Consider the following 13,381-nt stretch of genomic DNA (forward strand, 5'->3'; position numbering starts at 1 on the left):
CTCTCCAATTTCTTCTGGAGTCCTTCATGAGGTGGATACTTAGATTGTAGGTCTACTAGGGACAGGAAATGTCTATTGTATCTGAATATAACTCACCTTGTGGTATAAATTTGTAAATAGGTAGGTGCAACATGGGACCAGAAGTCTTGATGGCCTGCATTGTGGGACCCCCAATGCTTATAAACCTTGCTGGATGCAGTGGAGTGGAGCCATATCAGAGAGCAGAACCCTGTGGTGCCCTGTGGTGAGATGTTAATTAGGAATGCATAATCACAGTTCAAGAGTCAGAAAAAGGTAAATTGCCTCCTGGGATTCTCAGCTAGCAGAAGCATAAGTCAAATTGTTTGTGATATGAGAGAAAAGAATAAGGATTATAAAACTGACGTTATCCATCTGGGAACAAAAATGACCTGGCTAGAAATAACATTTCTGCAATATTAGGAGCCTTCCAAATTTTGGTGGAGAGATTCAAACCCTTAGTCAGCACTATAGCATTTTCAGACGTTCTACCTACACAACCAGCTTCAATGCTTATCTCCAAACCTAGAGGAAACAGGAAAGTTTTAGATATATAAGTGTCTGGAGCAATTGATGGAAGAAGAATAAGAGGGCACACTGTAATGATCTACATTTTTATGTGGCAGACAAAAAGATCCTAACTGAGAAATTCAATTAATATATGTACAGGCATTTATACTAGAGGAAGGGGGTGAAAGTCACCCCTGGCATAAGCAAAAGCATAAACATTACAGAAGTTCAATAATCAAGAGCCCTGATCTCAATAAAGGGAAGGAGATGACCAACCTGAAAACTTAACAAACCATCTAAATATTTTTGGAAGGCTATGAGTACAAGTTTTCATAATCCAGCCAAAAGAATTCCTGATCTGGAAGCCTAATGGTAGACAAGGACTTTTGCATATTGTGGCCATTATGGAGATATGGTTCAGTGAATCTCATGAATGGGATATCGCCATGCCTGGCTATAAGGCATTCAGGAGGGACAGAGATGGTTAAAGAGTTGATGGGGAAGTGACTCAATGTAAAAGTCAATATTATAGCAGCTGAAATACTTGGGATGGCAGGAAAAGCGGATGCCCTCTGGATTGAGTTGGAAAAAGGAGATGGTATTGTTATCCACACTGGTGTAGTCTACAGACCACCGACTCAAATAGATGATGTTGCAAATGTGGGAAATAAAGGGGGGAAGGTAGTGATACTGGCTGGAGTATCCCATCCGCAAAATTGGAAAGAAAAGGAAAGATTGCAGATGCCCTATAAGGGGTTTTGGTTAAACAAATGGTGAATGAACCAACCAGGGAAGGTTCACTGCTGGATTTAATACTCACAAATCGAGAGTGTGTGTCTTTCTGTATGGGACACCCACTTGGGTGGCAGTGATCACTGCACAGTATGGTTTGCTGTAAGAGTCTGGTCACACCAAACCCAATGTCCCTAGAATTCAAACATGTGGATTTTGGCAAAAACGGACACGTACTTGGAGGAGCTGCTAGTGTGGGAGAAGATGAAATGGAAAGACAGCAGGTTAAATTGAAGGGAGCTATAAATAAAACTGGTTTTTATATAAGGGAATGTAAGTAAAAACAAGAGGAAAAGAAAACCAAAATTATTCTTTAAAGAGAGAGCTGCAAAATTAAAAGAAAAAAAAAAGGATACCTTTCATAAAATACAGATCATCACAAAAAGATGACCACAGAAATGAATTCTACATAAAGTTGAAAGAGATAAAGAAAGAAATTAGGGTAGCAAAAGCAATGACAGAAGAAAACCTGGCAAAAATGTAAAGTGAAGTGAGAAGACTTTTTTTCAGGTATATTGACAAAATTGAGGAAGGCCAAAAGTGGAATTACTCTAAGATACTGATGGTCAGTGTGTAGATAGAGATGAGGAAAAAGCAGAATTACTCAACAATTACTTCTGTTCAGTATTTATGGAAGAAAAACTTGTCCAAGGACTGGAATGTTTGACAAAGTTATATGTGGGGATGACATAGGTACTTCTCCATTCATAGAAGAACGTGTTTTATGCCCTGGGATTGGTAGCATGGAATATTGCAGCTAATTAGGTTTCAGCCAGGTATTTGTGACCTAGATTGGCCACTGTTGAAAGCAGGATATTGGGCTAGATGGTCCATTGGTCTGACCTAGTATGGCTAAAATGTTCTTATTTGCATGAGACCCAATGAGATACATCCCAGGACTCTACGGAAGCTTAGAGAGATATTGGAAAGCCATCTAAAAGATGTGTTTAATATATCCTTGAAGACTTGGAGAAAGGTTGATGCAGTCTCTCTTCTTAAAAGTGGTAATAGAGAAGAGATGGAAAACTACAGACAAGTGAACCTTACCTTGGTGATGGGAAAGGTAACGGGGATACTTCTAGAGGAAAGGATCTACAATCCAATGAGTTTCAAGATCTGAGGCAACAAGGCTTTACCAATGGAAAATTAGGTCATACAAATCTGAGTGACCTGAGAACTGAATTGAGGGCATTCACTGAATGTAGTCTACTTAGATTTCAGCAAAACCTTTGATTTATTCCTCACAGGAGGCTCACAAATAAACTGAGTGGCTTTGGGAATGAGGCCTTGAGGTAATAAAGTGGATCGGAAATTAGTTGACTGATAGGTGGCAGTGGATGGTGCCCATGAGAAGTGATTTACAAAAACTAGAAGAAAGGTCTAAGGTTTGGCAGTTAAAAACTTTAATACAAAGAAGAGCAGAGTGATGTATTTGGGTGAGTAGAAATCCAAAGGAGCTTTATGTAATAGGGGGAGAGAGGTTGATAAGCACGGACCAGGGAAGAGATGTTGGGGTAATAGTGTCTAATAGTGGCATAGCCCACTTTGGGCTCAGCCTACACCTACCTCTGGTGTCAGGGATCCCCAAGTCCTGCAAGCTGAAGACTCCAGGCATCTTCCTTTTTCTCTCTCTTGCCCCTCCCTCTTGCCCTACTGAAGATACAGCATCATCCAGACAAGCAGATTTCCATGACCCGTCAACACAGGACCTGCGACCAAGGTCTAGGCAAAGATTGATTTATTCCAATTATAAATCACAAAACATAAATATTCAAAAAGCAATTACCATACCACTTGAAAAAAGTCAAATCCACTCAAGAAGGCCAAGCAAGTGAGGATCCACTGTGTGGTGGCTCTGAGAGAAATGCTCAGACAGAGCAGCATGGTAAAGGCAAGTAGAATGACTCTATTTCATTGTGTGAAACATTCATGCAACCCCAACCCTACCTCTTTTATGCCCATTCTAAATTTCTAGCATTCGTTGACAATTCTGCTGCACGCCCTGTGTCCTGTCTGTGTAGTTCAAGTTTGATTTTGAATTAGCTAATGACTTCACTTTTCTTTCTGGGGCTTGGCTATAATAATTATTGTGGGAAGACAAAAATAACCTGCCAGTAGAGGTGGAGAAATCCTGCACATAACAAAACGAGAAGAAAAAAGCTCATGAGGAGAAATGTGAATCAAGATTATATAATCTATTTGTCCACTATAAAATATGGCTGCTCTTAATAAAAGAAAAGTGGTGCAAAAAATATTTTTTGAGGGCAGGGGAAAGGTATGTTTGTATGTTTTGTGGCCTCCTTAAATGAGATGGAGTTATATGGAAACTGTAACCATATAGTCAATTCACGCCAAAAAAAAAAATCACCTAAATATCAAGTAGTGACTAGAAAAATATCTTTTCAAAGAGCCCCCTCCCTCCACACCCCAAAAAACATGCACATGCAGTCATGTCTACCAAACCACTCTGTGGAGCATAGTGACATGGAGGGGTATCTTCGATATGATGTCTAAGTCCAACTTTGGACGTTCTGCAAAAAACGTCCAAAATCTGAAAAGGAAAGAAGGTCATTTTCAAAAAAGGAAAATGTCTTTGCTTTTTTCTGAAAATAGTGTTTTGAACAAGGTTTTGTGATTTGTACGTTTTGGGTTTTTTTTTTTGTCCGTTTTCAAAAAAAGTGTCCAAATGCAAAATCAAGCCATTGGGAAGTAGGAGGAGACAGCATTTTTAGTAGACTTGTCCCCCAGACATCTCAGGAAAGCAGTAGGGCACTCTAGGGTGCACTGCAGTGGACTTCATAAAATGCTTCCAGGTACCCCTAACTGTACACCACTACCATAGCCCTTATGGGTGAAGGGGGCAGCTATATATGTGGGTACAGTGGTTTTCTGGTGAGTTTTGGACGGCTTACACTTTCCTCCACAAGTGTAACAGGTAGGGGGAGGTATGGTCCTGGGTTCAACTGTCTGCAGTGCACTGTATCCACCACTAGACTTCTCCAGGGACCTGCATGCTGTTCTAATGGACCTGAGTATATAATATCTGAGGCTGGCGAGTAATGTTTTAAATCACATTTTTTGGGGGTGGGAAGGAGTTAGTAACCACAGGGGGAGTAAGGAGAGGACATCCCTTATTCTCTGCAGTGGTCATTTGGTCACTTAGGGCACCCTTTTGTGCCTTATTAGTTAAAAAAAACAAACAAACAAAAAAACCAGTTCTAGCTCAAAACGTCTTAAGTTTTAGTCCTGGACAGTTTTATTTTGTTCCATTATTGCTGAAAAACGTTCAAGTGTTAGGAACGCCCAGATCCCACCCTAACACACCCCTGACACGCCCCCTTGTGATTTGAACATACTTCTGATGGACTTCATAGAAAAATGTCTAAAAATTGGTTTTTAAAATACCAATTTTGACATTTTTGTGAGAAAAACGTCCAATTGCAGATTTATGCCATGGACGTTTTTGTTTTTGAAAATGAGCTCCATAGTAAAAGATGTCAGATAAAGATCTGTGGAACAGTGGACACTACTTCTTCTTTTGTTCCTGAAGACTGATCTGTTTCTTTTCAGTCTTTATTTTCCTTACATTTGGAAACCAGCATGGAACCAAATTTAAAAAAAATATATATATTCTTGGGACATGAGGGAGGTGCGACAATGGTGGGGAAAAGTGTTGAGAAATTGGGTAAAAGTCAAGAGGAAGGAACAGTCAATTCTGGTGTAAGTATGGGTATTTATATACTTACCTACTCAAGCTGGAAGAGAACAAACAAGGAAAACATCTGGTCAGACTAGATAAGTTGGATGGTCATGATCTGTGATCAACTACAATGATACTATCAAATATAAAGTTAAAAAATGAGAGAAATCTCATTTATTAGTTAGCTTTGGTATAATATCTGTTGAGGGCTGATTTCTTTAGTTAGTAGGAGGAGGAGGGATGATATGAAACCTGTAACCCTTTGTTAGCTAGTAGCTGATTTTACATTTACATCATTAATCAGAAGGCCATTTGTGAGGTTCCCCATCCTTACCATTTATTATCAGTTTGTACTTTTTCATCTCCAGTAGTTAATAGGCCGTTTTACTAAAGAGTATTAAGCCCTTACTTGAGGTTGGTATACCCAGAAAGACTTCCAGCAAAAGATGCTAAAAGTATTTTGCAGCAGTTTACCTTCTTGTGTGTACTAACCATGCAATATTTTTTTCTTCTGGAAGGGGCATGTCATGGGTGTGGAAGCGTTAACCAACTAGCGCATTTACATTAGCATGCTCTAACTAGCTAACTCTAAGTTAATGCGGTAGCACTTGGCTCATTCTAAATAGGCAGTAAGTGCTTCTGCATTAATTAGTTTGAAAGTCCAGGAAGAATTAGCGCAGGACCTGCCAAAAGAACAAAGCCCTATTTTAATGGGCTGTAGAAATGAGCTTAGCATGGGGGAGAGTCCCATGTTACAAGCCCATTTCTTAGTGCATCTTTTAGTTTTAGTTACATTTGTACCCCGCGCTTTCCCACTCATGGCAGGCTCAATGCGGCTTACATGGGGCAATGGAGGGTTAAGTGACTTGCCCAGAGTCACAAGGAGCTGCCTGTGCCTGAAGTGGGAATCGAACTCAGTTCCCCAGGACCAAAGTCCACCACTGTAACCACTAGGCCACTCCTCCAAATTTATGTTAATTGTGTTCCTTTGTTCTGATTTTAATGAATATTATTTTTTACTTTTCTTTAAAATGTCATCTTCACTTCAATCTTTGTAACCACTACCTTATTCAAAATAGTAGTAGTGTCTGTGTACGCACTTTGCTCTATTTATGCACTAATACAGTGGTCTGACATATCTATTATTTCCTTTGATCTAGGATTACAATGATGAGATACGACAGGCACAGCTTCAGGAACTAACATATTTAAATGGTGGGTCAGAAAATGCTGAAGTTCCAGTTCGTGGAAAACCTTCATTGCGATCACGGGGAGCACCAGTCCCTGCTCTAGTAAGGTATTGTTAAAACATAGTACAGTTTGTTTTACATAGGTCATGAATTTAAATAGATCATGAGATTATATTATACTATACAGGGGACAATGTCCAAAGAGTGTTACCTATATGTAAATTTTTGGGTACTTTTCATTGACTTGAGGACAAGAATGTGCAGAGGCTTGCACCTGCTATTTACGTGGGTACTGTAAATGTGTACACATGCTTTTGGAATTCTAAAATATGTAAGTGTACTGTTCTCCAGATCCCTGCCCCTGGGAACACTGCTTTGATGTGCACATACAAGTGTATCAGCTAAATGCACTATTGTGCGCACATACATTTTGGACAATTTTCAAAAGCCCCTTTTCTATGCATAAATACCTGTTTTTTTTTTGCATGGAAATGTTTTTGGATATTGCCCTCAAACAATATTTTGGTTAAATACAGTTTCACCAATATTTCTTACTTTTCGTCCCAAAGTTGACATGTTACCAGAACTTGGGAATGCAGTTGCAAATGTTTATTATTCATGATGATTCTGCTTATCAGCCTGAATGGGCAAGCAAAGAATGACATGGGGGTGGGGACACACAGTTAACCATGGAGACTGGGACATAGCACTTTGTCCCTATCCCCATGCCATTCTAATGGAGATGGCGATGTTTTGTTTTTTGGGTGGGAAAAACAAGCAAAAGTGTTGGCCAAAACAAGCAAAACTTGCTACCAACACATCAACTGAGAGGACATTTTCTGTTGTGGGAAGGACTGTGGAAGACAGGAGAGGTAGACTGAATCCTCAGATTGTTGATAACTTATTATTCATCCACAGGTTTAAATATCCTAAAGTACTTCGTAGGGCATATTTTTTCCTTGCTAGGGCATATAGAGCAGGTGTATTTTGTGTTATGATTCTGCCGGTTTGGCTGAGGGGGAGGGGGGAACGTCTCTTCTGATTGGCTGCCAGGGGTTGTGCTGACGTCAGGGGATAGTACTTTAGCCTGCAGCTGAAGAGTTTCTCTGCTTTTGCGTTACTTACTTGGTGGTAACAGGAAAGCCTGATAGGTTTCTCTCAGAACGTGCTCTAGGTTCTGACAGGGAACTGTGTTGTATTAGAGTATTCTTTTCCTTCCCTCTGTGCTGCTGCTGTGTGTGTGTGTGCGTAGCTCTGTAATCAGGGTCAGCTGCTCGTTTGGTTAGTGGGGGCTGGGCATTGCTCAGCCTCCGGGGCTCTGGGCTGAGTGAGAGCGTTCTCCTTTGTTTGTTTGTTTTAAGGATTTCTCTTCCCAGTGTCCTGGCCTGCTGGCTCAGTGAGTTTAACCCTTTGTGTACTGTGTGTATTGTATTCCTGCCTCTGCCAGTGTGTTTGTTGGATGGGCCCCACTCCCTCTGGGAGGGGAAGCATTCTCTCTGATTGTTTGTTGATTTATGGCACTCTCTCTCTGCTGGCTCTACAAGCTTAACCCTTTGTGTTCCGTGTGCCTCTGTCTACAGTGGGTTTGAGGCAAAGGCTTTCTGCCTTCCTTTTGTGTCTGGTTCCTCTGGCTTCTGCCTGGGGCTCCTACCCTGGTGGTGGAGGGGGGGGTTGCTGTGTTAGCTCCCCTGTCCTGCGCTAGTCCCCTGCGTGGGCATTGCCCGCTCTGGTCCTTTGTTTCCCCCTCTGCCCTATTGCTGGTGTTCAGCGCGTGTCTGGCATCTTGGGGCCCTCTGGGTTCTTTCACCCCTCCCTGTGTGTGATTGGGTTCCAGTTCAGCCGTGAGGCTCGCACGAGTGGCTCTGTGTGCGTGGGTTCCGGTTCGGCCGCGAGGCCCGCCTGTATGCCTATTTCCCTTCTTCCTGAGGGACTGTGGGGAGGGGTAGCTTAGGGGGTATTGTGTAGCTGGGGTGTGCGGTGGTGGGTCGGTCTCCCCTTGGCCTGGGTCGGCGCCCTGCTGGCCTCGGCCAGGGCCCAAGGGCTCACGACCAACCCAACGGATTACATTTTGTATCCCTGGACATTTTAACAGGGTGGATTAGGGTTCCTTGGGGTAGTAGAAGTCAGCTATTGTGGTTGGAAGAGTAGAGGGTGATGGGCAGGGGGCATTTATTATAGTTAGTACATAAGTATTGCCACATTGGGGCAGACCAAAGGTCCATCAGGCCCAGCATCCTGTTTCCAACAGTGGCCAATCCAGGTCACAAGTACCTGGCAAGATCCCAAAAAAATTCAGTACATTTTATGCTGCTTATTCCAGAAATAAGCGGTGGATTTTCCCCAAATCAATTTAATAATAGTCTATGGACTTTTTCCTTTAGGAAGCTGTCCAGACCTTTTTTAAACCCCGTTAAGCTAACCGCCTTTACCACAGTCTCTGGCAATGAATTCCAGAGTTTAATTACACGTTGAGTGAAGAAACATTTTCTCCACTTCGTATTAAATTTACTGCTTTGTAGCTTCATCGCATGCCCCCTAGTCCTAGTATTTTTGGAAAGAGTAAACATACGATTCACATCTATCCGTTCCACTCTACTCATTATTTTATAGATCTCTATCATATCTCCTCTTAGCCGTCTTTTCTCCAAGCTGAAGAGCCCTAGACACTTCAGCCTTTCCTCATAGGGAAGTTGTCCCATCCCCTTTATCATTTTTGTCGCCCTTCTCTGTACCTTTTCTAATTCCACTATATCTTTTTGAGATACGGAAACTAGAATTGAGCGCAATATTTGAGGTACAGTTGTACCATGGACCGATACAAAGGCATTATACCGTCCTCACTTTTGTTTTCCATTCCTTTCCTAATAATACCTAATATTCTATGTGCTTTCTTAGCCGCCGCAGCACATTGAGTAGAGGATTTCAACATATCATCAGCAACAACGCTGAGATCCGTTTCTTGGTCAGTGACCTCTATTGTGGAACCTTGCATTATGTAGCTATAGTTCGGATTCCTCTTTCCCACATACATCACTTTGCACTTGCTCACGTTAAACATCTGCCATTTAGATGCCCAGTCTCCCAGTCTTGTAAGGTCCTCTTGTAATTTTTCACAATCCTCTTACGATTTAACAACGTTGAATAACTTTGTGTCATCAGCAAATTTAATTACCTCACTGTTTACTCCCATCTCTAGATCATTTATAAATATGTTAAAAAGCTGCGGTCCCAGTACAGACCCTTGGGGAACACCACTATCAACCCTTATCCATTGAGAATACTGACCATTTAACCCTACTTTCTGTTTTCTGTCCTTTAACCAGTTTTTAATCCACAATAGGACACTACCTCCTATCCCATGACTCTCCAATTTCTTCTGGAGTCTTTCATGAGGTACTTTGTCAAACGCCTTTTGAAAATCCAGATACACAATATCAACCGGCTCACCTTTATCCACATGTTTATTCACCCCTTCAAAGAAACGTAATAGATTGGTGAGGCAAGATTTCCCTTTACTAAATCTATGTTTGCTTTCTTTTGCTTGTTCTTGTTTTCTATTTGTGCTTTATAAACACATTGTATAGAATATTGTTCCTTTTAACACTTTAATAAGAAGATTAAAGTATAAAATCATAAGTTTTATGAAGAGATGTGTTCGAGTTTTGTGCAGATGAGGGCAGATCTTATGGGACAGACTTTGTCCCTGTGCCATTCTCTAGAAGCAGTGTTGCTTAGAGACTCCATACTGGGTGTGGCAGTATTATTGTCATTATTGCTATAGTGCATCCTAAAGGTGCACTGCACTTTGCAGCGACACATACTGCACAGTCCTTATTTATTGGATCAGGCAATCTAAGGTAGATGGATGGATATATAGCAGCTTAAGTTGAAAAGTGCACACTTAGTGTGACATAATGCATAGCAACGCATCTGAGAAGTGGGCTCTGATCCTCGAAAGCTTATGCTTAAATAAATTGATTAGTCTATAAGGTGTCGCTTGCCTCTTCAATTTAGTGTGTCATAATGGTATGTATTCCCTTTCTTAGCATGCAGTAGAATACCTCATTCTATCTGAACACTGTTTAAACATCTCTTCCTAAGAGATCTGTTAACATAAATACATGAACGAATTAGTTCTTGCTGTGGGACGACCTCTGATCTGATTTTATTTTTTTTTCTCGGATGCTGCCTTTGCAGCGGTGGTTCTGTCTTGAGGAGCGGCGACTTCCCACCCTAATTAGGGATTGCTTTGGTACATCCCACCAGTTCCTGGATTCATAAAATGGACTTGGGGAAATTCCACTGCTTATTTCTAGGATAAGCAGCATAAAATGTATTATACTTTTTTAGGATCTTTCCAGGTACTTGTGACCTGGATTGGCCACTGTTGGAAACAGGATGCTGGGCTTGATGGACCTTTGGTCTGTCCCAGTATGGCAATACTTATGTACTTATGCTGCATACGCTAAGGAAGGTAAAATTATGCCTTACCTGCAGATAATTTTCTTTCCTTTAGTAGCAGCAGATGAATCCAGGATCCTGCCCTCTGTCAGCCATGATTGTTTTGCCTGTCTGTTCTTGTCCTGGTCTTTAGTTTCAAAAAAAAAAAAAAAAAAAAAAAAAGGAGAGCGAAAACAGAAACCACTGAAGAGGAGTCCATCGCAGTTTTGGTTTCTCTAAGTCGGACTGACAAGTTTCTGTTGTGTATGGTTGGTGAGGAATAGAGCTGTCCGATTCAGCTAAAAAATTTTCGATTCAATATGATTCGATTCTTTCAAAAAAATTGGTTTTCCGATTCAATTTGATTTAACTAGATTGAAATAGTGAGCCACCAGGTCTTAGGAGGGGCGCTTGGAGAACGGTCGGAGAACCACCTGAAACGTGTTCAAAAACAGAATAATCCATTTGTGTATCTAAAAGGTAAACTTCTACAAAACAGATGAAGATGTGATTCCTTGTGCCCCAATGAAAGGAGAATTTAATTCAATTTCCATTTAATTTAAATATATTCCATCATCTTTATAACACCAGGCTTTCCAAGGCAGAGTACAACAGTTAAGAAGATGAACCCATCAGGAAACAGGATATCCTCACTGAAATCTGGCCATTCTGTGTTATATAGAAGAACAGTGAAGATAAATGGGCACAAACTACTGAGTTTATAATTGCTGTTTCACTTTCTACCAGCTACAATAATTTATGAAACCAGTTCAAAAAACAGAATAATCCATTTGTGTATCTGAAACAGCTTTAGATTTGCAGATGCAGAGTGGAGTATGGTGGACCGACAACAATGTGGAAGAGCGGCTCATAGGTCTGCTTGTTTTGATCGTATGGCAATGACGGCTGCGTGGGGGAGTGGACAGATTAACTAAATTGGCTTACTTGCTTACAGTGGACTAGACGACAGGCTCATGTTCTCTCTGGTCTATTAAACCTCCTTGCTTGGTTCGACTGCCGGTCCCGCCCCCTGATGTCAGTTCCTGTACCGGCTGCGCACCAATACAGAGACCGCTTCTGAAGCATTAGCTTGGGTGACAGCGGGAGGGAGGGAAGCAGTGGCTTAGGAGATAGCGGGTGAGAGGGAGGGAGGTGGGGAAATCCCGAATCGGGACTTCCGATTTTTTTTTTTCAAAATGAATCAATTTGTCCAAAACAAATTGAAAAATTGATTTGAATCGATTTTTAGGCAGCTCTGAGGAAGGCTTCCTGGTTTCTTGTCTGATTCTGCTTGGTGATGAGACATTATACTGAAGTGAAGGAAGAGCTGACCGTCTGGTATCACTACCTTCAGCTTTGTAATGTCTATCTCCACCTGCTGGTAGATGGACATAACCCACCAGTTCCTGGATTCTTCTGCTGCTCCGGCATAATTTTACCTTCGAAGTGTCCACCTTGCTCTGCAGGCCTATCTATATTTGTAGTGCTTACATGACCAAGATTGTTCCCTAGCTGTGCCTTAGTCAAACAGATGGCATTGGTGGTTGCTTAGTCATTGGGCGGGGGATATGGTTTCCAAGCAGCATCTCAGGGTAAACTGCTGTTTGGGGAGGATTTAGAGAAGATTTTGAAAGATTTGGGGGACTCCAAATCCCAGCGGCTCTTGGAGGATAAGCCCAAGCCCAATTCTTGGGGACATCACCGGTACAATCCGGGTTGAGCATCTACGGTGTTCCAGTGCACAAGATTCCAGCAACACTCTAACTTTCGGAATGATAAGAGGTCCTAGGGTGCATCTACTCGGCAGGGGACTGCTGGACGCTCCTCCCAAAGATGGGGTGCCGGTCCACTCTTTGGTGCATCAGATAGGGGGTCGGTTGACTCTTTTCTACCAAGAGTAGGCCAAAATTACCTCAGACCAAGTGTATCCTGGATATTATCAGAGAAGGTTACAGACTAGAATTCTGCTCTCTTGTCATACTTTCGTTCTTGGAGTTCAGTGCACCACTGGATCCAAATGAGTGGCAATAGAGGCCACTTTGCAGTCTCTGCTGGCTCTGGTGGTGGTCATTACAGTGCCCTCTTTAGAGGTTCGCACGGGTCAGTATTACATTTATTTCACAGTGCCCAGGAAAGGGGGGACTTCTGCACCATGCTGAGGAAGGTGAATTGGTTCTTGAAGGTCCGGCATTTCCTCATGGAAACCTTGAGGTCTATCATTGCAGTAGTTCAGCTGGAAGAGTTTCTAATGGCATTGGAACTCAAGGAGGCTTACTTGCATATCACGATTTGATGTCTTCATCAGCGGTTCCATCAGTTTGTGCCCTTTGGCCTCACTACTGCCAAGGTCATGGTAGTGGTGGTGGCGCTTCTGCAGAAGAAAGGGATATGGGTGCATCCCTGACAATTGGTTGATCCGAGCGGTGTCTGAGTAGGAAAGTTGGCTGACCACCAACCAGGTCATGGCGCTCTTGCAGTCTCTGGGATGGGTGATCAACTTTATGAAAAGTCACTTGGTTCTGTCTTGGTCTTTGGAATATCTGGGGGTTCAGTTCGACATGATGCAGTGCCGCGTTTCCTTCAGACAGGGAGGGCCAAGCTGCTCTCAGGTGTGCAGTCTGTTGCAGTTGACCAGCCAGCGAGCCTAGGACTATGTTCAAGTATCAGGCTCCATGGCGGCCATGCTGGAAGTAGTGTCATGGGCGAGGGCTCACTATGTGTCCTCTGCAGC

At 42.2% G+C, this 13,381-nt stretch overlaps 1 protein-coding gene across 1 annotated transcript in view; it reads left to right on the forward strand.

Moving 5' to 3' along the window:
- The window catches only part of KHDRBS3 (KH RNA binding domain containing, signal transduction associated 3), a 443,659-nt gene that overhangs the window by 173,750 nt on the left and 256,528 nt on the right, over positions 1–13,381 (forward strand). The window contains exon 5 of the mRNA XM_030219492.1: positions 6,181–6,317. Within this exon, the coding sequence (XP_030075352.1) occupies positions 6,181–6,317 (137 nt within the window). The remainder of the gene's footprint in view (positions 1–6,180; positions 6,318–13,381) is intronic.

The sequence above is a fragment of the Microcaecilia unicolor genome, chromosome 1 (assembly GCF_901765095.1).
Source record: "Microcaecilia unicolor chromosome 1, aMicUni1.1, whole genome shotgun sequence".
NCBI lineage: Eukaryota > Metazoa > Chordata > Amphibia > Gymnophiona > Siphonopidae > Microcaecilia > Microcaecilia unicolor.